This window comes from Pongo abelii, chromosome 15, assembly GCF_028885655.2.
Source record: "Pongo abelii isolate AG06213 chromosome 15, NHGRI_mPonAbe1-v2.0_pri, whole genome shotgun sequence".
Taxonomy (NCBI): Eukaryota; Metazoa; Chordata; class Mammalia; order Primates; family Hominidae; genus Pongo; species Pongo abelii.
Window position 1 is genome coordinate 26,941,399 of NC_072000.2, and position 25,498 is coordinate 26,966,896.

Genomic DNA, 25,498 nt, shown 5'->3' on the forward strand with positions numbered 1-25,498 from the left:
ACCTAAGCAACCCAGCTGTGGCAGGAACTCCAAAGGGGCTGAACTTGTTTAGTTGGAGAAGACTTACTCCTTCCTCCACCTCCCGGCCCTCTGGGGAGCCATCCCTTCCCTCCCTCTCCCCAGAGTCCTGTTCACACATAACCTTCCCCAGCCCCTCATCTGTCTGCCTCCCCTCAAGATGGCTTGCCATAAATGGGCCAGGAGAACCCCATCTTCCCACAAGCTCAGAGGACAAAGGGCTTGGTAATAGGAATTACGATGGGAAGAAATGAATGGGAAGAAGGGAGCACCCTGGGCCAAGGGGGCTCGGCACCAGGAGGAGCTGAGGAGGACGGCAGGTGGGCTGAAGGTGTGTTTCTCCCACCTGTGGTGGGGAGGGGATATGCTGGCTTCTGGCGGTGGCTGGAGAGGGTGGTGGCTCTATTTAGAAGGGGATGCAGGCTACAGCTGTGAGTCCTTGTGTACTCTCAGAGACTAGCCTGGGACTGGCACTTACGCAGCCATTGCCTCACCTGGCCCAGTGGTTCACACTTCTTCGGGCTCAGAAAGGGCACTGGCCAGCACCCACACCCCGAACCACCGCCCTTTGCCCAGCCCTTGGCGGTATCCATGGTGGTGGGTGGGGCAGGGTTGACGGAAGCTGGGGTGCAGGTCCACAGTAGATGGGCTCAGGGTGCTCTAGGTGAACTTTAGGGGTCTCCCTAAATCTCCTTTAAATCCCGACTGGACCGGGGAGAAGGCTGGGAGGAGAGGTATCGCCTCTGCTGCATTTGGCTGGTTTGGGGGAAGTGAAAGGGGGTTTCAGTGCTGCTCCAGGAAGGCCTCCTAGGCCAGGCCTTTGAATTTGCCCCCTCTCCCCTGCATTTCCACCTCCCGTAGTCCAGACCCCACCCCCGGGTCCTCAGGGCAGTGAAGAAGAGTCTGGAGTCAGGATCTCAGCTTCGAGGAAAATTGCTTTATTCTGCTTCCTCCCAAGGAGCTGTTACACAGGCTCCAGCATGGGGCTTTGCTGGCACCTCCAGGGCCGAGCAGATCAAGATGTGGCAAAGCTACTCCTCATTCAAGCCCTTTTGAAAGGAAACAAAGTCCAATCAGTCCTTGGAGAGATGGTATTGGGCAGGGACAGGGCACGGGAACAAAGGTGAGAGGGGTCTGATGGTGGGGGGCCTGCTGTGTGGGCAGGTGGAAGCCGCTGTGGCAGCAGCAGATGTGTTTCCAGGGATCGACGTGCAGGGGGCAAGTTCTAGAGGGTAGGGTTCTGGGGTTGGCCAGAGGGAAGTTGCCTGGGCGAGAACAAAGCCAGGCCCAGGTTCTCTGGGATGTCCATTTTAGGTTTGAGTTACAAGATTGCAGGACAAAATTAGGTGGAAGGGAACTGGAAACTAGCAGTTGGGGGAAACTGGGATATACTGGTTGTATATAAATTAGGGTCTTCTAGGGTGGCACACCTCCCTAAGGCTGAAATTCCCAGCACCACTGAACCTTAGAGCTGAGCTGGGAGTGGTGGCTCACGCCTGTAATCCCGTACTTTGGGAGGCTGAGGTGGGTGGATCACAAAGTCAGGAGTTCAAGACCAGCCTGGCCAACATGGTGAAACCACATCTCTACTAAGATACAAAAATTAGCTAGACTTGGTAGCACATGCCTATAATCCCAGCTACTTGGGAGGCTGAGGCAGGAGAACTCGGGAGGCGGAGGTTGCAGTGAGCTGAGATTGTGCCACTGCACTCCAGCCTGGGCAGCAGAGTGAGACACCGTCTCCAAAAAAAAAAATAGTTAGAGCTGGAAGAATCCTAGAAATCACACAGAACTGAATTACCTTGGCCTCTGGGGCTATGTGGTTCAATTGTGTGGAATAAATGAAAAGGAAGCATTCCGGGTTTGAGGGTGCTCTCTCTGGGTATGCCTGCTGTAGGGGTGACTAGCAAAGCCCAGAGGAGGGACCCACCTTGGTGCCAATGTCACGGCTCTTGGCCCGCAGCTTGTTGACCTGGGACTCGGCGATGTCTGCCCGCTCCTCTGCCTCATCCAGCTCGTGCTGCACCTTGCGGAACTTGGACAGGTTGGTGTTGGCTTGCTCCTCCTGCGGGAGGTGGGAGCATGAGGTGAGAGGGGGCCTGGGTTCTCAGACTCCTGGCTTGGGGGACGAGCTCTCCTATGCCTCCCCTGGGCCTAGTCCCCAGCAGGGTCACTCACCGCCTCCTCGGCCTGGCGCTTGTAGGCCTTGACCTTTAGCTGCAGCTTGTCTACCAGGTCCTGCAGCCGCAGCAGGTTTTTCCTGTCCTCCTCCGTCTGGGGGCCAGAGGGTAGGCAGGGGGTGAAGATGGCATAGTCATAGAAAGTAGCATCCCCTCTGCCCTGCCCTGCTTCATCTGATATCCTGACCCAATTCTACTTGCTGATCCTCACTATACACTTGAATTCTCCTTATAATTTCTTACCAAATATATGTAAATATTTTAAATGATCTATACCAGGAAAGAGTCCAAAGAACTAGTGAGACTCCTGAAATTATGCACAAAATTGTGTGTGTGCGGTGCTCCAGGGAGCAGGTTTTCCAGGGTCCGGGGACCCCATGGAGGATAAAGTCCCCTGCTCTGGACCTCAGCACATGCTGGGAGTGACTTTGGGGCTATGAGTGTGATGGAATTTCCTGGGCTGCAATGCAGATGACACTTACTTAATCTAGGTTAAGGACAAAGTGTGCTTAGAGGGATAGTGACATCCTGGATTGGAAAAGAAACAAATTCTAATTCAGAGTCTGATTCTAGAAAACACCTCAGAAAGCTAGAGTCCACACTGCCCTGGGCAATGGAAAAGTTTTTATGCTTGTTTGAATGGGATGGGTGTGTTTTTGGTGTCTTTTGGGGGTGACCCTGGCTACATATTTGCTTTCTGGTGAGCTGTGCTGGGTGAGCTTTGTCTGGAATTCTGTGTGTGTCCCTTGGCGATGGGCTAAGAGTGGGTGTTGAGATGGAGCTCCCAGGCCAGGAGGCTCAGAGACTGACCTCTGAGCTAGGGGACACTCAAGGTGGGGCAGAGGTAGGCAAAGTGAAACGGGGGCTGCATTCCCATCCTCGCCCTGGAAGAGGCTAAGAGCAAACTCTTCATTCTCCTCAGCTGGTTGTCACTGTGGCCATGGTGCCAGGGCTCTGCCTGGTGTCACCGCCCGCCGCACCTGGTAGGTGAGCTCCTTGATGCGCCGCTCGCTCTTCCTCATGCCCTTCACCGACTCTGCGTTGCGCTTCTGCTCCGCCTCCAGCTCATTCTCCAGCTCCCGCACCCGCGCTTCCAGCTTCTGCAGCTGTTTCTTGCCACCCTTGAGGGCGATCTGCTCGGCCTCGTCCAGCCGGTGCTGCAGGTCCTTAATGGTCTGCTCCATGTTCTTCTTCATGCGCTCCAGGTGGGCACTGGTGTCCTGCTCCTTCTTCAGCTCCTCTGCCATCATGGCGGCCTGTGTGCAGGAGAGAGGTGGCACATGGTCTGGTCAAGTCCTCACACACTCACTGCCCAGCCCATGGAGAGACACTGGTCTGGATCGGGTGGGTGGATGGAGGGGGACTCACATCCGTGATGGCCTTCTTGGCCTTCTCCTCAGCGTTCCTGCACTCCTGCACTGCCTCCTCCACTTCAGTCTGAAGCTGGGACAGGTCAGCGTCCATCTTCTTCTTCTGGTTGATGAGGCTGGTGTTCTGGGTTGGGGGAGGGTTGGGCAGAGCAGGAAAAGCATTGAGCATCTATGCATAGCTCTCAAGCCTTGCTTGCTGAGCCCCAGCCTGTGCTCCCTTCAGGAATGAGCAGGGGAGCCGCTCACCTGGGAATGCAGCAGCTGCACCCGCTCACTAGTCTCAATCAGCTCCTGCTCCGCCAGCTTCCGAGACCGCTCTGTCTGCTCCACCACGGCACGCAGCTCCTCCAGCTCAGCCTGCAGCAGGTTGTTGCGCCGCTCCACGATGGCGATGTTCTCCTTCAGGTCGTCGTTGGCACGGACCGCATCGTCCAGCTGAATCTGGGTGTCCTGAGGACCAGGAGAGTGGGCATGAGCAGGGAGCCAGCCTCGGTTCCCTTCACTGAGGGCACCTGTCAGAGGTCTCTGCAGTAACCTAGGGGCAGGAGGAATCTGGTGCCTGTCTCGAGACACCACTGCTTCGCCAGGCCACGTGGAGGCCAGTCCCCTCTGGGTGAGGGGACCTCCCACCCCCGTGTACCTTCAACAAGCTCTGGAGGCTCTTGACTTGCTTCTGGGCCTCGGCGGCCATGCGGTTGGCGTGGCTGAGCTGGATCTCCATCTCATTGAGGTCTCCTTCCATCTTCTTCTTCACCCTCAGGGCCTCGTTGCGGCTGCGTGTCTCTGCATCCAGGGAGGTCTGCAGCGAGTCCACCACCCGCAGGTGGTTGCGCTTGGCCTGTTCCATCTCCTCGTCCTTCTCTGCCAGCTTCCGCTCGATCTCTGCCTTGATCTGGTTGAACTCCAGCTGGGCCCGGAGGATCTTGCCCTCCTCGTGCTCCAGGGAGGCCTGGGAAGGGGTTGGGGGAGGGGATGCAGGCAGTCAGGGCACAGGGCAGGGTGGGGGTCTGTTCACTAATCATGGATGCAAAGTGAGTTCAAGAGTGGTGTAAGTGGTTCAGTCAAAGAAGCAGAAGGTGGAGGAAAAGAGAATCTAAGAGAAAATAAAAATAAGCCTAAGAAAAAGTGATTCAGGCCTTCACAGGGGAGAGCTAGCTATGAAGACAAGGAGGAAAATGAAGAGAAAGGTGTTGCCAAGGAAACAGAGGCAATCAGGTATAGAGTATAAAAGAAAACAGAGGCAGGCAGAGGTGGGAAACGGGAGGTGCGTGGAAACGAGAAACTCAGCTAAGATGCAATGGGTAAAATGTTTTATATGAAGACAGTTCAGGAACTGCTCATTCATTCACTCCACATATCTTCATTGAGTGCCTACTATGTGCCAGGCTCTGTCCTAGGCTCTGGGGATGGGACAGTGAACAAAACAGACAAAGCGAGGGATGAGAACAGGGACCAAAAGCCTGGAGCTCAGCTCCCTGCACCCCATGCCCCGCACACACACACACACCTCGGCCTCCTCCAGGGCTGACTGCAGCTCCATCTTCTCAGCCTCCAGCTGCTTTCGGACCTTCTCCAGCTCATGGATAGTCTTTCCAGTGGAACCCAACTGCTCAGTCAAGTCGGAGATCTCCTCTGTGTGGGGAACATGGTAACTTGGTTGAGGGCTGCTGAGGTCCAGTGGAGTTGGAGGGACATGCCTCTTTGGCCAGACCCCTCTTGGAGCCCCTGGGTGGCACCATATGGGAACACAGACAGTGCAGCCCCTCCCCAGCCTCTTGGGCCCCTAGCACACCCTGAAGGTTTTTGTTCTCCCGCTTGAAGGTCTCCAGATGTTCCAGGGACTCCTCATAGGCGTTCTTGAGTTTGAAGAGCTCTGTGCTGAGGGAGCGAGCCTCCTTCTGTGAGGACTCCAGCTCCGACTGCGACTCCTCATACTTCTGCTTCCACTCGGCCAGGATCTGCCCGGGGACAAGGCTCACTGTGCAGCACCCCCAGCCTCAGCCCCATGTCCAGGGTCTGTCTCAGGACCTGCCTGGGCTCAGCCCTCCTCCCCCACCTCCAAGGAGGACAGCTCTGGCCTCGCACTGAAGCCCTCATGCCCCCTTGCCCTGCATGCTGGCTGCGGCCCCCACCCATGGCCCACCTTGTCAAAATTCCTCTGCTTCTTGTCCAGGGCTGCAGCAGCAGCATTGGAGCGCTCTACGTCCACCATCAGGTCCTCGATCTCATTCTGTAGCCGGTGCTTGGTCTTCTCCAGCGAGGAGCACTTGGCATTAACAGCCTCCACGGCCTCCTCGGCTTCCTGCAGCCGCTGGGCCAGCTTCTTCCTGCCCAGGGGAGGGTAGCAGAGGGTGGGGAGGATGGAGGGTGTGGATAGGGACAAGAGGAAACAACATGAACCTTCTAGAAGACAATCCTTGAAACCTCAGAAGTGTAGCTGGAGAAGCCTGAGGACAGCTCCCAGGGGCTAAGAACAGCAGGCAGAGGGTCCCAGCAGGGGGTGGAGACCCAGGCACCCTCTGACCCTGGCCCAACCTCTGGGCTATGGACATTGAGGAGGTATGGGCTTCTGCAGCCCTCTCCACTGCCTTTCCCTGCCACAGTGCCCTGCCCCAGACGGAAGCACTCTGCCCTCAGACAAACCTTTTGTTCGTCTTATATTCGGATCAGAAACATAATTCGAGCAAAAAGCTTCCCTGAGAGGAGAAGGAGGTGGGGCCGGGGCAGAGTCCTCTTGTGTTGTCAAACACTAGCTAAGCATCGCCTGTGTGGGATCTGCTGAGGCTGGGGCTGGACTGAGTCGTGCCTGCAAAGGGGCCTCAGCCAGAAGTCAGGCTGCTCAGAACTCACTTGGCTTCCTCGAGCTCCTCAGTCCGCTGAATGGCGTCCGTCTCATACTTGGTCCTCCACTGGGCCACCTCCGAGTTGGCCTTGGACAGGACACGCTGCAGCTCGGCCTTGGCCTCCGTCTCCTCCTCGTACTGCTCCCGCAGCAGGTCGCAGTCATGCCGGGCCGACTGCAGTGCGTGGGCCAGGGCGTTCTTCGCCTGGGGAGGGGTGGGCACCAGGAGGTGGGCTCAGCTTTCTCCATAAAGCAACCCCACCCTTGCCCTTCTCCTCACCCCAATCTCAACATCATCCCTTGGCCTCATCTATGTCCAAACCCCCAGTGGACCTGTCATGGTTTACTGTTTGCTGATAACAAAGAATGCCAATACAGCAGTGAACTATTTAAGAAAAGCTTCGTGGCCATTGGCCCTGAGCTCCTCCCCACACCAGACATGGTCATCATCACCGCCATTTTACCTAGTTGGGGAGAGGGAAACAGGCTCAGAAAGGTTAGGGGACTTCCCTAACCTAAGATCACTGAGCTATAAGAGGCAGGTTAGTATTGAACCCTGGAGTTTTTTAAAAAATCATGTTCTTTCTCCTTTTTCATGAGCCCAGCAAAGTGCTAGGAATAGGCTCCAGTTTAATTTCTTTCTCCAGTTTTCAGGTGGCCCTGCGAATCCCAGGACCCATTTGTACAGTCCCTACATCCCCTAGCTGTGCCTAGGCAAGGCCATCTCGTGCTTCCCTAGTTCATTTCCTCTCCTCCTTCCCACACCCTGCCTCCCGCCCAGGGATGCAGCAGAAGCAGAGGGCCTCAGCCTGGGGAGTAGATGGTATGTGGCAGGGTTTGGGCTATGATTTCTTTTTAGAATTCTTGGAGAACTATTGGTCCACAGCCAGCCTTATTGCTGGGAAGGGAAGTGATGTTGATGCAAGGCTAGTCAGTGTGCTCCTTGCTTGGGCCAGGTGGCCCGAGTCTAGCCTTTACCTTAACCTCCTCCTCCAGCTGCCTCTTGAGGTCCTCCAGCTGCTGGGTGTAGGTGAGCTTGCCTCGGGTCAGCTGGGAGATCAGTGCCTCCTTCTCATCCAGCTGCCGGGATAGCTCACCTGGGGAAGCACCATTCTAGATCAGCACTCCTCTCTATCCCCACCTCCTCCCCTAGCCCTCAGGCCCCATTTTCTGGAGAAACTCTGTGTCTGTGTGTATGTGTATTGGCGTGTGCACGAGGCTGGAGTGGCTCAGGAGGTTGGGGAGACTGTGGTGGGATCCATGGAGCCCCTTCTCTAGGCTCACCATTCTCGGTTTGCAACTTGGCCCGCTGGCTGGTGAGGTCGTTGACAGAACGCTGGGTCTCCTCCGCCTTGCTCCGGTGCTCATTCATCTGGTCTTCCAAGGTCCGGCACATCTTCTCCAGGTTAGCCTGAGAAGGGAAGGAGAGTTATATGATGGATGTTGGGGGCGGGGGGAATGAAGGGGGTGTAAGAGGTGCGACTAAAGGAGGAAGAGGGAAGGTGTGAAAAGAAGGAGGGGATCTGAGAACCAGGCAGAGGAAGGGAAGTGGGAAAATGAACCATAAAGGAAGAGAGACGACATGGACAGAAAGGGGAGGTGGGAGGAGGAAGTTGGAGGAGGGGAGGCCGAGCAGAGCCTGCCTTGGCCTTGATGATCTGCTCCATGTTGGAGGTGACGTCGTCCAGCTCCAGCTTGAACTCGCTCTTCTCCTTCTCCAGCTTCTGCTTCACCCGCTGCAGGTTGTCGATCTGCTCGCCCAGCTCGGCCACGCTGTCGGCGTGCTTCTTGCGCAGGGCCGCGGCAGTGGCCTCGTGCTGCAGCGTGGCCTCCTCCAGGTCCCGCCGCATCTTCTGGAACTCGGCCTCGCGCTTCTTGTTCATCTCGATCTGCACGGACGTGGCTCCGCCGGCCTCTTCCAGCCGCTCGCTGATCTCCTCCAGCTCCCGGGACAGGTCTGAGCGCAGCTTCTCCACCTTAGCCCTGGCGGTGCGCTCGGCCTCCAGCTCCTCCTCCAGCTCCTCGATGCGCGCCTGGGTCAGACACAAAGGGCTCAGACCCACCGCCTGGACTCCTCCACTGGAATCCCCCCCGGTTCTAAAAGGCTCTCGGCTTCTCTGGAACAGCAAGTCAGTTTAGCTCTTCCAGTGGAGAGGTGGGAATTAAAGGATTTGGGGAAAATGGTTTGAAGAGCCGAGTTAGCCTTCCTTTAGGCGAGGGCCTGACAGTCTACATGCTCTTTATTGGAAGGAAAGTGGTTGAAACTTGCTTTTAAAGATGGACAAAGAGACCTGTGTTCTGGGGATATTTTAAGCAGTTTAGTCATAAAAAAAAATAAGAAAAGTTGAAAATGAGAGAGCCATATTTGTCTGACCAGACAACTAAAGACCTGACACAGCTTCTGCTCTAGAGTAAGAAGGAAAGTCATGCCATCAGAGTCGAAGGGCTCTTAAAAACCTCCATGTAACAGGGGAGGGCATGGAGACCTAGAGATCTGGAGTGGGCTCCCGGAGGTCACCCAACTAAGGCAGAGCTGAGACAGGAAGCCAGGAATTCTGCCCTCTGGGCCTGTGACCTTTTCAGGGTCTCTGTGGATCACCTGGCCCTTTTTGGATGTATGCATGGGGACACTGTGATAGCTGCATGTCTGCCTCCATGGACACATAATCAGTTCCTGTAATGCTGTGAACAGGACACCCTAGAGGAGGGGGCAGGGGAAACAGAACCAGCCCAGGGACTCAGCATCCCGCGTGGGTGTCCAGACCTCACCTGAAGCTCCTTGAGCTTCTTCTGCAGCTGGCTGCCGAGGGCCTGTTCATCCTCAATCCTTGCGTTGAGAGCATTCAGCTCAAAGTCTTTTCTGTGGGGAAGGAGGGATGGTGAGGTAAGGGAGACTCGTGGGGCCTCAGGAGGGTCCACCAGTGGTTGAAAATGGTAATGATACAGGTAAAGAGTAGGATTTCATTAGAAAAACAGCTTCTGGGGGTGATATAGGATCTCTGGAAGTGTAACACCTGCGGTGAGATTGAAATCCAACAAGAATGTAGTGGGAGGAGTGCTGTAGACAGGGTGATGGGGCCTGGGCTCTGCAGGACATTCCCATCTTTGGTCCTTGTTTTCTCATAATGTAAAATGAGGGGGTTGGACTAGATTGTTTCAAAGGTCCTTTTTAACTCTGATGGTCTTTAATTTTGTCACTGTTGCTTTGGGTAACTCAGCTAACCTTTCTGAAACTTATTTTCCTCTTTGGTAAGGTGAAATTAAAGATACCATCCTTAAAAGGTGTTTTGAGAATCAAATAGGATCGTGTATTTATTCATTTATTCAACACATTCTGTGCCTGGGAAGGTATGAAGATTCCTGTGCAAACACAAAGTTGATGAGGATGTAGATTATGATGATTCTCAAAGCCTTTCAAAGTCCTGAGCCTGAAACACCATAAGACCTTCAATTATCAAAATATGTTCTGCAAGCTCACTGTTTACCAAGTCTGGAAAGTCTATACATTTTGGAAGAACTTACACCAAGAATTGGAACCACAAGTTAAGCAAAACAAAGAAATGGCCCTGATCCCCTGACTTCTTGAGTGTGAGGGCATTTCTTGGTGCCCTGTGGGCTCTCTGTGAAAAGCCACAAAGGGACTTTCCTAAGAGGCTCTCATGTGGAGCCTTCCTCCATGTCAAGGAACTGGTCTCCAAAGAGAGATGTGTATAAAGGGGGAAGGCTGTTATTTTCATTCCCACTGAGTGCCTAACAAGAAGAAAGGACTCAAGGGATACAGTAGACTTTTTGCCAGGGTGGACCATCTAACTAACCCTGATATCTGGGACTAGGGGAGGAAAGCCCTTGTGTGGGAGGCCTTTTCCCATGGTTTGCGCCTCCACTTGTGGAGGCTGCATGAGGTTGTTGCCTCAGAGGATGGCTGTCTTGGGTCTGCTTGTACTGTTATGGGCTGGGGAGGAGGAGGGGCAGCAGGGAGGGGACACAGTACTTTTTCAGCCGCTCATCCAGCTGCTGCTTGTCATTCTCCAGGTCCATGATGCTCTCCTGGGTCAGCTTCAGGTCACCCTCCAGCTTCCGCTTCGCTCGCTCCAGGTCCATGCGCACCTTCTTCTCTTGCTCCAGGGATCCCTCCAGCTGGTGGAGAGAAGGAGCCAGGGCCAGTGAGGCAAAGCATCCTGACTTGGTGATTTTGTTGTTCAGTTACCCCAGGACTTGGTAAGTCTTTGTGTTCAGGACTTGGGAAACCTTCCCCAGAGTGGGCCAAATGTTATTAGGGGACTGTGAAATTGCCTAGATATAGGGGATGCTCAATCAATATTTGATAGATAAAGGAATGAATGATTGTGGGATGAAACCCCAAAGCCATATTCTTTCTTTCTTTCTTTCTTTCTTCCTTTCTTTCTTTCTTTTCTTTCTTTTCTTTCTTTCTTTCTTTCTTTCTTTCTTTCTTTCTTTCTTTCTTTCTTTCTTTCTTTCTTTCTTTCTTTCTTTCTTTCTTTCTCTTTCTTTCTTTCTCTCTTTCTCTCCTTCCTTCCTTCTTTCTTTTTTTTTTTTTTAATGGAGTCTCACTCTGTCACCAGGCTGGAGTGCAGTGGCGCGATCTTGGCTCACTGCAACCTCCACCTCCCTGGTTCGAGGGATTATTCTGCCTCAGCCTCCTGAGTAGCTGGGACTACAGGCGCACGCCACCACATCCAGCTAATTTTTGTATTTTTAGTAGAGACGGGGTTTCACCATATTGGCCAGGATGGTCTCGATCTCTTGACCTCGTGATCCACCCGCCTTGGCCTCCCAAAGTGCTGGGATTACAGGCGTGAGCCACCGTGGCCAGCTGCTGTGTTCATTCTTTCAGCATCCTATAAACACCTACCGGGCATCAGGCTCTGTGCTAAGCACTGCAGTCCCCAAATTGAATAGATCTAAGTTCCTATCTAAAGGAAGCTTGTAGTCTTATGGCTGAGATAGAAGCTTAAATAATTAAAATACAGAGTGATAAGTGAGTCAACAGACATATGTGCATCAGAGGGAACAATGATCAGATTCTGCCTAAATATTGGAATTTCAAAAATTCTACTTGGGGAGCTTCACAAAATTTCCAAAGAAATTTATCATGTTATTATGAGATGACACTCTAAATCTTGTGTCAAAGGCAGAGATATGTGGGATTGAACGTAAATTAAATAAGAAAACTCATCTCTATTATTGATCATACCAGTGAGATTAGATACATAATTCAGAATTGATCACCACCTCTGACTTTTTGTTCCCCAGCTGCCTTCTAGAAAGATATCAGGAAAGTTAACATCCTCTAACCCCACCCCCCTCTAAACACACACATACACACACACACACACACACACACACACACACAGAGCTCTGGGCACAGATAGACATGGCATATCTAGGCCCCACAACTCTGAATCTACTCACATCATCCACTTGCTGCTCCAGCTTGACTTTGGCCTTAGTCAGGGTGTTGACCTTGTCCTCCTCGGCCTGAAGGTCATCCAGGGCCTGCTGGTGGGCCTCTTGCAGAGCTTTCTTCTCCTTGGTCAGCTTGGCGATGATCTCATCCAGCCCAGCCATCTCCTCTGTCAGGTTTTTCACCTGCCGACCAAGAATCCCATCTCCTTTAGGGTCAAAGGTCACCAGCTTGGTGCCATCTGTGGGGAGCTCCATGTCAAGGTCCATGCTGCTCTCTGGATGCCGAGTGGCTAGCCTGGGTCAAGGTCAGTATGGTTTGGGAGTCCTGACGAGACCCAGGCTGGAGCCAAAGGAAGCTGCCTTTACCTTGTTCTCTGTTGCGTGTTTCTCCTTCTCCACTTTGGCCAGTGTCAGCTCCAGATCATCGATGTCCCTTTTGAGCTCTGAGCACTCATCTTCCAGCTTGCGCTTCTTGGCAGTGAGCTCAGCATTCATCTCCTCCTCATCCTCCAGCCTCTCATTCATCTCCTTCACCTTAGCCTCCAGCTGAATCTTGTTTTTGATCAGCTGATCACAGCGCTCCTCAGCATCTGCCAGGTTGTCTTGTTCCTGAAGGTGAGGAACAGAGGGGAGGCTGTTCAGGGGGCAAGGTCCTCATTCTTGCAGGTAGAGGGAAGGAGAGGCACATGCCTCAAATAGGAGGGGAACTCTAGGATATCCCCAGTTGGCAAGAGCTTCAGAAGTATGGGGAGGGGAAGAGTTTCAGGATCGTGTAACTTGGGAACATTCGGGAGGGGAGCAGACAGGAAAGGAAACAGAAGTCTTCATCTGAACCTCTTCCTCTGGTCTCCTCCATCGAAGGGCGGGAACTGCATTTGCTGATGCCAAGCACTTATGTATCATGGCTCAATGAAATGGACAGCTTTATTCCCTGTCTAGAGGAAATTGAGGCTCAAAGATGATGCATGGTCTGCCCAAGGTCACAAGATAATTAAGCTGTGGATCTTGGTTGAACCCAAGTAGAAAGCCTGTGCTTTTAAAAGTCAGCTCTTTTCCCTCTGCCCTTTCCTCCTCCTGAGGGACCTCTTTGGAGGTCTTTAGAAGTGTTTATCCCAGAGTCCTCTGACTGAAGGAACAAGACAGTGAGCCCCTGTGCAGGGAGGTGCAGGGTTGTGGGAAGTGAAGGCAGAGCAGGGTGGAAGAGCCAACAGTAGCCCAGGAGCCTCACCGCCTGCACTTGGAGCTGCAGGTCATTCTTCTCCTGCAGCAGGGACACCATCTTCTCTTCCAGCTCCTTGCGGCGAGCCTCGGACTTCTCTAGCGCCTCTTTGAGTCGTGCGAACTCCTCCTTCATGGAGGCCATCTCCTTCTCTCTTTCTGCACTCTTTAGCAGCGGCTTGATCTTGAAGTAGAGCTTCATCCAGGGCCAATTCTTGACCCCCATGAAGGCTCGAATGTTCCACTGGATTACCAGCAGGGAGTCTCTGCAGGGGCCCATTGAAAGGAGTGCTGAGCATCCTGCCTCCTTCCTACCTGAGGTCCTGAAACCTTGGGAATGTCCCATTTCCTTCATCCCTCCCACCCTTCCTGAGGCCTCTGACCCTGTGACTGCAGTGTGTTCATATGAGCCCCTCCTGCAGGTCTCTCTGTTTGAAGATCTGCTGAGTTCTTTTTCCTGACACTGCTCCTGAACCAGCCTGGGCCTCAGAGAAGCAGGAAACCTCTTCTTGAGATCTCTCACCTACGTTCCAGCAGCTTTTTGTACTCCATTCTGGCGAGCACACCTCGGGACTGGGCCTGGATACGTGTGATGATGCGGCTCAGCCTCTCGTCCCTCATTTCCTCCAGCAGCCCCAGCAGCCCGGCCTTGAAGAACACCTGCAGGCAAGGTGTGTGTTGGGCATGACTAGGGAGGGGTACGAGGGAAAGAGGCAGTGGGGATTACCTTAGGAAGGGTAACAGCCTAGAAAAGGATTGCAGGGAGGAGGTCAATGGCAGCTGGAGGTGGGATGAGGGGAGTGGTGCTAGATGTTCCGCTGGGAGAGGTAGCATACAGGTAAGAGATTTTGCTAAGATGATTATAACAGGAAGAGCATCAGAGGAGTCAATGGACAAGAGATGTCTTCCTTTAATTAATTAGTCTCCTTTCCTCACCTTGGTGTGGCCAAACTTGTACTGGTTGTGGTCAATGTCCAGGGAGCTGAGCAGCTTCTCTGCCCCCTTCCTGCTATCAATGAACTGTCCCTCAGGGATGGCCGCTGGGTTCAGGATGCGATACCTGAGGAGGGAAGCGCCCAGAGTCACCCATGCTCTGCAGTGATCTGCTTTGCCCACAGAATTCCAGGGCCACCTGCAGATCCCATTCCCACCAGGGCAGCCTGGCTCCCCCTGTTCTATGAGCTCTGGGGCACCCTCATACCCACCTCTGCCGGAAGTCCCCGTAGAGGATGCGGTTGGGGAAGCCCTTCCTGCAGATGCGGATGCCCTCCAGCACGCCATTGCAGCGCAGCTGGTGCATGACCAGGGGGTTGTCCATCACCCCTGTGGCAAGAAGGAAGTAGGAGGAGTCTGTGAGAACACTGGATTGAAGTTCTGGATTCTGATCCTGGCTTTGTCATGATTAGCTTGTAATCTTAGCAAGTCAGTAATAATTATTTGTTTCATTTTCTTCTAGCCACATTTTTAACCAAAAGGCTTTCACATTCCTTTTTTATATGATTCACACCTATTATCATAGGTGGTAGCCAGAACAGATATATCCCATTTTCTAGGTGAGTAAATTAAGCCCAGAGGGGTTATGGGACTGGCCCAAGGTCACTAAGCTGATCAAGAACAGAGCCAGGTCTTGAACCCAGGTCCCTGAGCCTAATCAGCCAAAAATGGATTAACAATTTGAATATGTCTCATTGGGGGATTAAGTGGTTCTGCAGGTAAATTTAAAGTTGAACTAAGATTATATCTTGGGCAACCAGCTATCCAAGGGGTTGTAGGGCCACTGATGAGGTAATGTCCATCAGAGTGCCTTACACATCACCCATGTTACACACTGCAAGTGCAAGGCAGAGCTGAGAGGGAGGTACCCTGGGAGGCCTCATGGGGGATGGGAGGAGAAGAATGTGGTTTGGAAACCACTGTGGTGGTAGGTAGGGAGATGCCCTAGGAGGTCCTGTTCCCAGGGCCGTGTATGCCCAGCAGTGGGCTGGCCTGTGTTTGTGGCCTCACCTGGAGACTTTGTCTCATTAGGGATGATGCAACGTACAAAGTGGGGATGGGTGGAGCGCAAGTTGGTCATCAGCTTGTTCAGATTTTCCTGTGGCCAAAAATGCAGTAGAGAAAAGTAAAGAAAATGCAACAAAGAGATGCAGGAAGAAGAGAGGAGAAGAAGGAAGGAAAAGAGAGATGGAGAGAATTCAAGAAGTCACAGAGATGAAGGGGCCCTGGGGGCAGACAGGGATAAAGAGAGAGGGTGGGAGACAGGAGGGAAAGAGGAGAGAAGCGAGATGGGAAGTAAATAAGTGAAGAGGCCAGGAGATGACAGGAAGAGAAGCCAGAGTGAAAATGGTCATGAATGCACCAAGGAGACAGGGAACGGGAGGAGTAGGGGATGAACAAGGCAGGGAAGGGTGGGGCTGTGTGGGGTTGGGCAGATGGGGAGCCAAGTTGGCTGGGGCTGTGTCCCACTCACCCTGTGCAGAGCTGACACAGTCTGAAAGGATGAGCCTTTCTTGGCCTTGCCTTTGCCCTTCTCAATAGCTGCAGGAAGGAGAGTCAACAGAAGAAGCATCAGTGTGGGGAGGTAGGGCGTGAGTAAAGAATCACAGCCCCTCTTTACATCCTTGCTGGCATTTGGCCCCTGGGTGAGGGCCTTCAATGTGGCTGCCTCAGTTTCTTCACCCAGTTCCATCCCACTGAGTCTGTAAACCTTGGGGTACAACCTGACATTGAATTGGTGGGGTGTAGCAATTGACCTGGCTCAGAACCTTGGCAGAATCCCTGCTCGTCTGTGCCGGGAGCCTCAGTCCCTACTTACGTGCATCAGCCCCAGCATAGTTGGCAAACAGGGTGCTGAGCAGCTTGAGGGAAGACTTCTGATACAAGCCCACGACAGTCTCATTGAGAGGATCCTTGTTCTTCTGCAGCCAGCCAATGATGTTGTAGTCCACGATGCCGGCATAGTGGATCAGGGAGAAGTGGGCTTCGGGCTTCCCCTTGATATTGCGTGGCTTCTGGAAGTTGGCGGATTTGCCCAGGTGGTTGTCAAACAACTTGGCCTTGAAGGTCATGTCGGTGGCCTTGGGGAACATGCACTCCTCCTCCAGGATGGACATGATGCCCATGGGCTGAGGAAGCAGGGGAGAGCATCACTGAGTGTCCTTCACACAGGTGGACATGGATTCTGATCTATGGTCAATACTTGCTCATGGAGGTGCCATGTTGGGTGTTAAGGTAGTAGGCTCAGCTCTGAGTACAGTTATCTACTGACTGTCACCAGTTCAAGGTGGAGGATTTTGTCTGATGACAGAAGGACCTTTGTGAAAGTCTGGGAATGTGGATTCTATCGATGCTGTACACACCACTCCACCACCCAGATGCCTGAGATGCTAAGGTTGAAAACAGGTGCACTCTTATGATCCCCTACACCACCTTCACGCTTCCTGATTCTTGGATGCATAAACCAGGCCCAATAAACATGCAGGTGTGGGAGGTCATCATGCAGGTGCCCGTCCTCTATGTGTCCACTCTGAAGCCCCTGGGAAATCAGCTGTCCCTGGTGCCACTCTGTCCTGGGTGCTCAGCACAACATAGGCTCTGGAACCAAGGGCTCAGATCCTTCAGCCCCTTCTATTGTCCAGATTATATTCCCCAGAAGGGAGAGGGGCTGCTATTTCATCTATGGTGTTCATGTTGAGTGTGCAGGGAGAATTCAGGTGGTGAGGCCAAAGAGGCACCTTCTCGATGAGGTCAATGCAGGCCTGCAGGTCCATGCCGAAGTCAATGAATGTCCACTCGATGCCCTCCTTCTTGTACTCCTCCTGCTCCAGCACGAACATGTGGTGGTTGAAGAACTGCTGCAGCTTCTCGTTGGTGAAGTTGATGCAGAGCTGCTCAAAGCTGTTGAACTGCAGGGGGCATGAGGGGTGGGAGCAGTCAGGAAGTGGGTGTGAGTGGCCATTGGGGCTGTGCCCGTGCACTGTGCCTGAGCCCAGCAGGGCGTGGCTGGGCCCCTCCATGTCAGGGCAGTAAAGGAGGGCTTCCCCTGAAGACATGGACAATGACTGCCTCTGTCACCACACAGTCCCCACTGCCTTCCCATGTCTGGTCCACAGCTCACTCTAAGCAAATAGCTGTTGAATGTGGGAGCGAGCGAGTGATTGTTCTCCCACTCCCAGGGGTCCCAACTCACGTCGAAGATCTCGAAGCCAGCGATGTCCAGGACTCCTATGAAGTACTGGCGTGGCTGCTTGGTCTCCAGGGTGGCATTGATGCGCGTCACCATCCAGTTGAACATCCTCTCATACACTGCCTTGGCCAGTGCCCCAGTGGCATATATCACCTGCAAGGTGGAGGAGAGACCCATATTGAGCAGGGTTTTTGGGAAGAGTGAACTTGAAAACTCTCATCCCACCATGCCAGTCTCCCTACCCTGCCCACCCATTATCATCTGAAGATGGACCCACCTGCTCGACATTCTGCCCCTTGGTGACGTATTCATTGCCCACTTTCACCCGAGGGTGGCACAGCCCCTTGAGCAGGTCAGCTGAGTTCAGCCCCATGAGGTAGGCAGACTTGTCAGCCTCTGGAAGGAAAAGGCAAGTAGCAAAGTTGGTAAAGAGATGACTTCTGGCCGGGCATGGTGGCTCACGCCTGTAATCCCAGCACTTTGGGAGGCCAAGGCAGGCAGATCACTTGAGGTCAGGAGTTTAAGACCAACCTGGCCAACACGATGAAACCCCATCTCTACTAAAAATACAAAAATTAGCCAGGCATGGTGGTGCATGCCTGTAATTCCAGCTACTCAGGAGGCTGAGGCAGGAGAATCACTTGAACCCAGGATGTGGAGGTTGCAGTGAGCCAAGATCGTGCCACTGCACTCCAGCCTGGGCAACAGAGCAAGACTCCATCTCAAAAAAAAAAAAAAAAAAAAGAGAGAGAGATGACTGCTGAGCAGACGTGGCCTCCCTGACTTGACAGCTGCCCCCAAGAATCCCTGCCTCCCACCTTCAGTGCCGTCTGGCTCCGCCTGCTCCTCCCGCTGCTTCAGCTTGAACTTCATGTTTCCAAAGTGCATGATGGCGCCTGTCAGCTTATACATGGAGTTTTTCTCCTCTGAAGTGAAGCCCAGCACATCAAAGGCGTTCTGTAGGGAGGCCCCGTATTGGCGGACCCCAGAAAATGAAGTATGATGGGTAAGTGAGATCCCTTGTAAGGTGTAGAGAAAACTTGTCTCCTTAATCCCTGTGGGTTCTGAGACTCCCATACCCAGTGGGGAACTCCAAAACAAAGGATGTAAGATGCAGGGAACTCCAAAACAAAGGATGTAAGATGCAAGAGCAGAGCAGATGTCAGCCGGCCGCAGCCCCACTGTCAGTGGCCACAGCTTTTCTGAGTTACCCATTTATGCTTCCTGGCCCTACACTTGCTTCCTGCCTGGCCTTCCATACCTGTCTGCATCTGTTCACCTAACAGCACCTCCAGCCCCATACCATCTGCATGGCCTTCCCTCCTTGTCCTGCTCCCTCGGTGATGCTTGTTTCTTGGCTTGTGTGCCTCTCTGTCTCATGGCTTTCAGCCCTTCCTGGTTTGATAGAACACCAGATACTGGCCAGTCCTGTCTCACCTCATCCATTCCCCAGTACACCCTGATCACAGGGCACATTCTGGCTCTCAGGAGGTCCATACCACTTTAAACAACCAGTGGCCAGCATCTTAGCTCTGCTTTTGAACCTCTGTTTGCCCCTCACTGCCAATCCTCCCACGCCCTGGCTGGGTCCTCACACACTCACATCAGTGGCCATGAGCTCCTCAGCATCATCAATGGAGGCCACGGTGGTCTCTCCTTGGGAGATGAATGCATAATCGTAGGGGTTGTTGGTGATCAGCAGCATGTCTAGGGGAAAAAACATGGTTAGGGTGGGACACAAGTCCCCGGCTCTCATGGAGGCTGCTCACCACAGCACATGGCCTGAGGAGGAGCACAGGACAGGGCTTGGCTTGGCCCCACATCCCACTGAATTGAATCCAGCAGTGCCATGAAACCCAGGGCATGCCAGCTGAATCCAGCCACAAGCAGAGGGGACCAGGTTGCCATGGAGATTGTTGGTCTCAGTTGGTGGCTCTGACTCACCCAGCAGCTCAGGCTTTTTGTTAGACAGGATTTGGTAGAAAATGTGATAATCTCTCTCCGCTTTCAGCTGGAAAATAACTCTGGATTTTTCCAGAAGATCTGTGAACAGGTGGGGAGAAGAAGGAGAGAAAGAAAAGTTAGGGTTTGGGCACAAGGAAAATTAATGATAAATGTAGCAAGCAAAAGGCAGAGGGAAGGGAAGAGCCAGAGAGACTAGTTGGACAGACACAAAGAGATCACACAGAGAGATGGACACAGAGACCCAGAAGAAGAGAAATAGTCTCAGAGAGAAATCCCAGAGAAAGACACCTAGCCATGCAGAGACAGAAATGGAGAAAGATGCAGAGGAAGTCTCAGAGAGAGACAGATATGTAGACCTGAAGACAGAGACACCTACAGACAGAGACTTAAAGGGGAGAAAAACAGAGGGAGGGAGGGGAGAGAGAGAGAGGTCAAGACCAGATGGTCTAGAGCAAGGGTGAGCTTAGGCTGAGCCTAGCAGATTCACGGCACTCACAGGTCTCTATGTCTGCAGATGCCAACTTTCCTGTTGCCCCAAAATGAATTCGAATGAATTTCCCCTGGAGAGATGGAAAAGAGTGGTGATGAATCAGGGGAAGGCTCATATCTGAGACCATCCCTCCACCAGTCCAAGTCCCAAGGCCAAGGTCAGGGACCACTCACGAAGCGGGAGGAGTTGTCATTCCGGACGGTCTTGGCATTGCCAAAGGCCTCCAGAGCAGGGTTGGCCTGGATGATCTGGTCCTCCAGGGTGCCCTGCAGAAGTCAAGAAGGAGGCAGGTGAGAGCTCTTCCCCCTCCCTTTCTGTGGTGCAGGACCTTGGAGGGCAGCAGGCCTACCTTGCCCGGGCTCTGCTCCTTCTTGCTGCGGTCCCCAATGGCTGCAATAACAGCAAAGTACTGGATGACCCTCTTGGTGTTGACCGTCTTCCCTGCTCCGGATTCTCCGCTGTGAAGACAGTCAGGGGCTTATTGGGCAGTGAACAATACTACTGGAGACCAACAAGCCTCAAATCAGGAGAGAATGCCTGGGCCTACCCGAGAGTAGGAGCCCTGGGCAAGAAGCTGTCAGGTTATCTGCACCCAAAATCCACAACTGTCTTCTGAGGCACAGAGGTCAGGGCTGGCACCAGGAAGGATGCCACCAGAAGGCACTGGTTTGGGCAGGCTGAGCCTGTGCTTGGCTGGGCAAAGTAAACGGGGGAGATGGGCCTGGGCTGTTTTGGGAAAAGTGGGTAGGGCTGGAAGAATGGGAAATGTTTCTGAAGGGAAAGAAAATGAAGAGGTGAAGACATGGCAATGATGAGCTTCTGGATAAATGCGTGATGAGTTGGAGGAGAGTGGGTGAAGGAGGTGGGAGAGGAAAAACATGAAGGGGATGGAAAGCAGAAAGGAAGAGGGAGAGCAAAGAGAGGGGTCAGGGTAATGGTCAGAGGAGAAGGAGATGGGCACTAGGTGGAGGGGAAAGAGGCTGAGTCTATGCCTAGGGGCCTGGGACCCCTGATGGGGCTGGAGGCTGGGATCAGGGAGATTCTGGAAGGGAATAGGGTAGCAGCTACACTCACGTGATCAGGATGGACTGGTTTTCTCTGTCTGTGGGGAGAGGGTGGGGAGGAAAGGTCAGGAGCTGCACAGGATGCTCTCGTGGGGCTTCTCCCTTCCTTCTCCCTCTCCCTCCCGGCCTCTCCCAGTTCCCTTCAGGAAGACCCTTCCGGGGCCTCTCACCTGTCAGCATGTACTGATAGGCGTTGTCGGAGATGGAGAAGATGTGGGGTGGGGCCTCGCTCCTCTTCTTGCCCCGGTAGGCAGCCACCACCTCAGGAGTATACACCGGCAGCCACTTGTAAGGGTTGACGGTGACACAGAAGAGGCCCGAGTAGGTCTGGGGATAGAAAAAGAGCAGTGACTTGCCAGTTGTGAAGGGGGAGGGCTGGTGATTTTGGGAGTTACAGAAAGATCCCAGGAGAGAAAGAAGAGAAAGGAAAACCTCTGCATGCACTCAATCTGAGTAACGCCAGTCCCCAGAGTGTTGGAATTGAACCAAGGATGTTGGGACGAGGTTAGAGTGTAATCCTGCCTAGACACAAACAGAAGACACTCTTGGCTCCTGGGGTGGACATGGATGGAGCAGGAACAGAGATTCCAATGTGGGGCCGGGTGCAGCACTCACGTAGATCATCCAGGAGCCGTAGCGCTCCTTGAGGTTGTAGAGCACCGCGGGCTCGTGCAGGAAGGTCAGCATGGCCATGTCCTCGATTTTGTCGAACTTGGGTGGGTTCTGCTGCATCACCTGGTCCTCCTTCACGGTCACTGTCTGCAAGAGCCCCCATCCAAGCCCTCCTGTCAGCCTGGGCTTTCCCTCCTTCCTCAAGAGGATTAGGAGTTGGTGAGTGACAGGGCAATAGTGCTCAAGAGAGAAGGAACCAGGATCTCACAGGGAAGACAGAAGGGATATTGGGAAGGAGAGGGCTCTTTGGAGGGTCTGGATTCTTCCCCAAAGGGAAGGAGAATGGGACCATCCTCAGGTCTGGTGGGCATGGGGCATGGGTGTACCCCTCTGTGTCCACCTAGATGTGCAGGTGGCCAGTGTGGACTCTCACATCAGCCTCACACCCACCTTGCCATGCTCGGTCTCGGCAGTGACTTTGCCACCCTCTCGAGACATGATCTTGGCCTTGACAAACTCCTGTTTGTCATCAGGCACGAAGACATCCTTCTTGAGGTCAAAAGGCCTGGTCTGGGCTTCTAGCCGCTCCTTCTCTGACTTGCGCAGGTAGGGGGCGGCAGCCCCAAAGACTGCCATCTCCGAATCTGCCATGGCTGTGCCTGGAGTGAGCAGAAGCTGGCTGCCCTCCCATCTGCCCATTCTCCCCTTCCCTCCCTGGGCTCTCCCCTTCAGTGGGAGCCCCAAAACCTAGCACCATGCTCAAGAGTCAAGAGGAGTTACCAGTGAGTCCCTTCCTCTTTGAGGTTACCCCTTAACCAGAAGAGCAGCCTAGCAAACCTGCCAGGGTAAAAGGAGCAACTAACTATTGTTCAAGCTGGGGCTCTCCTAGGGGAAGGAAGAACATCCTGAGCTCCTTGTAGGAGCAGAAATCTAACTAATTCCATCTCTGACCCTCATCTGTCCCTGGACCCCCTGGTCACAGGTAAGGAGCCCCTGATAGCCAAGATATTCTCTCCAGCACATTGCAGAAACTAGAGTTCCATAGCCTGGCTTTGGGGCTCTAATGCCCAGTCTTACTAGATTTTCAATGCTCTAGCTTCAGCTTTTCTTACCTGGGCTACTCAAGTGTGTCTACAGATGAGGAAAGGGGCCAAGGCCTGCAGGGAACCTGGAGAGAGGGAAGAGGCTGTATCAGGGCAGGCTGTGCCCCACCTGGCCAGTCCCACCTTCCTGCTTCTCCCTGGCTCTGTCCTTCAGCATCCACCCACTTCCAAAACAAGGTGGAAAGGGCGGTCAGCTTCTCTGGTCCCATCCTTCTTGTTTTTCAAACCCTATTTCCTTTTTCCTCAAGAACTAGTTCTAACAGCTTCCTGGTGTCAACCCACCCTGAACCCTAATCCTCTTCACTCCTGCGAGATGGTCCCACCCCTGCCTGTACCCATCTAGTGGTACCTTTCTTTCAGCCATCTGAGAGACAACTAATGGTCACAGTTGTTGGGCACTTGCCAGTCTAAAAGCACTTCAATGCACATTCTCCTACTCAGTCTTCACCCCATTTGACAGATGAGGACATCGAGGTTAAGTGGCTTGCTTGTCCAAGAGCCCATGACAACAAGTGGGAGAGCCAAGACTTGAATGCAAGTCTGATGACTCTGAAGAGAGTTCTTTTCCATCCTGTCCCCATTTTGTTGTCAGACTTTGTGGACATTCTCAGAGAGAAGACACTGTGGGCTTCCTCTTATAGACACACCCATCACATATCCAAACACCCTCCACAAGCCCTCTGATGAACACTCATGCCTGCTGCTTGGGTGTGCTTCTCACATGAAGACAGGCTTCTTTCCCATACGTCAGTCCGCACCCCAACCCCAGGGTGCCATATATGCCTCAACAGCAAATGTGCACATTTCAGGATGTGTGCCGCTTAAGTAGACTCACATCACTGCGTGTTCTTCAGTACACAAAGACCTGGAACATCCTACACCCCCGTGCCTGTGAGTTCCTTCTGCAGACGGTACACATACTGTAACAGTCATGACTCGTGGAGGCATAGACAAGAACCTCTGCATGCATGGACAGGGGTAGCTACACATTCCAGGCCTCACAGAATCACATGAAGGCATACACACTTCCTAGAATCCTTCTCCACCATCCTTTCTCCCTCCCTGCAAAGGAACCTCCTCGTTCACAGACATGATCATACACCCACATCTCCCACCTGATATTTCTGTATCAGTCAGTGAAGTACATACCCTCTCTCACATTCAGACTATGCAGGCTTGTCCACACACACACACACACACACACACACACACCCTGTAATGCATATTGGTCCCATATGCTCAGATGCAGGTATGTTCCCCTAGGAACTCCTGTGGCACATATGCCCATGTTTAGACCTGCACACGTGTGCCCAGTGACTGGACCTGGTACTCTGCATGAAGTCCTGCATGAAGCTTGCTATTCCTAGAGGAATCCCTTCCTAAGCCTGGAGCCCCGTTATCCCAGAGTAAAGCCTCCAGCTCCCGCTCCTACCTGAGAGCAGCAGGGAAAGACACAGAGCAGGACAGAGCTGTGGAGCCAGACCTGGTCTCAGGGGCTGTATATATGGGGCAGCAGGGCACCCCCACCCCCAACTGCACCCAGTCCCTAGCCGGATTTAGAAAGGGCTGTTGTCACTAGAAGCATTTCCCCCAGGCTCCCCCCCTTCCCAAACTGTGCTCCCCTCCCCCCTCTCCAGCTAGGAAACAATTGGAAGTGGTCGTCATTGTTATGGCATGGAGTGTCAGGGTCTGAGTTCCAGGGGGCGGGGTGGCTCAAAGTGCAGCAAAAATATCTCCCAGGCCAAGCCTCACATTCCACAGCTGGCAGGAGAGGGAACTGACCACGACCACCAAGACCACAGGCAGCCAATGTCCTGGCTCTCCCACAGGGCACTTCTGGCCCTGGACACTTCTCCCCCTCCAGTCCCCTGCTGCGAGGCCCCTGCTGGCCTGGCCTCATTTCCACAGTGTCCTCACTGCTCTCCTGGCCCAGGTCCTGTATCCAACTGGAAGCTGGGAAGGGGCTGAGTGTCAGCAGCAGAGAAGTGTAGGACAGAGTTGGGGGCATGGCCCCAGGGTGAGGCAGCTAGACTGGGGCAGCTGGAAGGACGTTTCCTAGCCAGGTGGCAAGAACAATAACCATGGAGCTTAGAGATGGGGACTCTGGCTCAGGCACTGATTTCCTTGGACCAGCAGGCAATGTGTTGAGGTCACCAAGCCTCCGAGCCAGACAGGCCTTTAGTGATCCATCCAAGCACTTCATTTTATGGAGAGGGACAGTGCATTCTTTAAGGTTATACAGCTAATTGGGGCAGCAGGATTCAAGGTGGGAAACCTCAGCAGATGGGAGTGGAGCCCGGCCTGCGGAGGGTAGCCTGGAAAGGTGGGCTGGGATTCCAAAGATGTGGGGACCCCCTATGCGCAGAGGGCAGGACGCAGCTGCATTGGTCCTAGTTTGGAGCCTTTTGCCTGACTCACGTTCCTGGCTCTGCCCCACAGGTACTAAAGGCCTGAGCCTAGAGACAGACCCTCTCAGAGCTATAGATAATACAGCTACTTGGAGCTGGAAGGAGACCCCTAAGACAGCTGTTGTCTGGCCCACCCAACCTCAGCTTTGTCCAGAGCTGGAGGCGACTAGTGTTCTGGCAAGTGAGGCAGAGCAACAGGACAGGAAAAATCTTCCCCTCTGCAGGCCTGAGGAACAGCCACAAAGGAGGGGAGGAAAGAGAGCTGGGGCCCAGCCTATGAGCACAGAACACAACCGATGCCATGCTCTTCTAGCAACGGGGCGTGCAAGCTTGACTGGCTCCGTGTCTAGGCAACCACTGCACGATTTGGTGTGAAATCTCCCTCTTCTTCCCAAGCACAGCTCTTCCACGCATGCGGATTAGTCCATCTGATTAGCTGTCAGCTTGGAAGGAGAGAGGCAGGCCTGGGGGATGGGTGCAGCAGGTACATTTTGAAGGTGGGGTGGGCATAGCAGGGAAGGGAAAATCCAGGAGGAGGCCTCTGTGGGGGTTGCTTGGTAACCAAGGCACTAAGGTACAGTCTGAGGACATTGAGCAGCTGTAAGGGGGGGGTGCAGG

At 53.4% G+C, this 25,498-nt stretch overlaps 1 protein-coding gene across 2 annotated transcripts; it reads right to left on the bottom strand.

Annotated features, from left to right (window-relative positions):
* Nucleotides 1-935: 935 nt before the first annotated feature.
* On the bottom strand, nucleotides 936-24,024 carry LOC100448828 (myosin-7). Of its 2 annotated transcripts, XM_024231447.2 has the most exons (40): nucleotides 23,905-24,024; nucleotides 22,482-22,537; nucleotides 21,820-22,028; nucleotides 21,373-21,516; nucleotides 20,928-21,084; nucleotides 20,768-20,795; nucleotides 20,043-20,151; nucleotides 19,867-19,959; nucleotides 19,700-19,763; nucleotides 19,183-19,281; nucleotides 18,842-18,945; nucleotides 18,057-18,195; nucleotides 17,516-17,634; nucleotides 17,242-17,391; nucleotides 16,787-16,957; nucleotides 15,868-16,177; nucleotides 15,523-15,590; nucleotides 15,060-15,147; nucleotides 14,261-14,378; nucleotides 13,992-14,115; nucleotides 13,579-13,715; nucleotides 13,066-13,321; nucleotides 12,204-12,446; nucleotides 11,844-12,020; nucleotides 10,402-10,547; nucleotides 9,180-9,270; nucleotides 8,054-8,443; nucleotides 7,695-7,821; nucleotides 7,389-7,507; nucleotides 6,419-6,615; nucleotides 5,712-5,895; nucleotides 5,361-5,526; nucleotides 5,076-5,200; nucleotides 4,209-4,517; nucleotides 3,815-4,018; nucleotides 3,567-3,692; nucleotides 3,179-3,454; nucleotides 2,197-2,292; nucleotides 1,949-2,083; nucleotides 936-1,067 (listed from the first exon to the last, which is right to left on the bottom strand). In XM_024231447.2, exons 3-40 carry the CDS (start codon nucleotides 22,018-22,020, stop codon nucleotides 1,050-1,052), a joined length of 5,808 nt encoding a protein of 1,935 aa, XP_024087215.1. In that variant the 5' UTR covers nucleotides 22,021-22,028; nucleotides 22,482-22,537; nucleotides 23,905-24,024; the 3' UTR covers nucleotides 936-1,049. The 2 variants fall into 2 exon arrangements, with proteins under 2 accessions (XP_024087215.1, XP_024087216.1); XM_024231448.2 differs by lacking the exon at nucleotides 23,905-24,024 and having other exon boundaries at nucleotides 22,482-22,840.
* Nucleotides 24,025-25,498: the final 1,474 nt, after the last annotated feature.

Excerpts from the sequence above, each read along its gene's own strand:
- LOC100448828 (XM_024231447.2), bottom strand. The coding sequence starts at position 22,020 with ATGGCAGATTCGGAGATGGCAGTCTTTGGGGCTGCCGCCCCCTACCTG. Across the intron at positions 20,796-20,927 it reads CTATCAGTACATGCTGACAG|ACAGAGAAAACCAGTCCATC; the intron begins GTGAGAGGCCCC and ends CTCTCCCCACAG. Across the intron at positions 5,201-5,360 it reads GGAGAACAAAAACCTTCAGG|AGGAGATCTCCGACTTGACT; the intron begins GTGTGCTAGGGG and ends TTCCCCACACAG.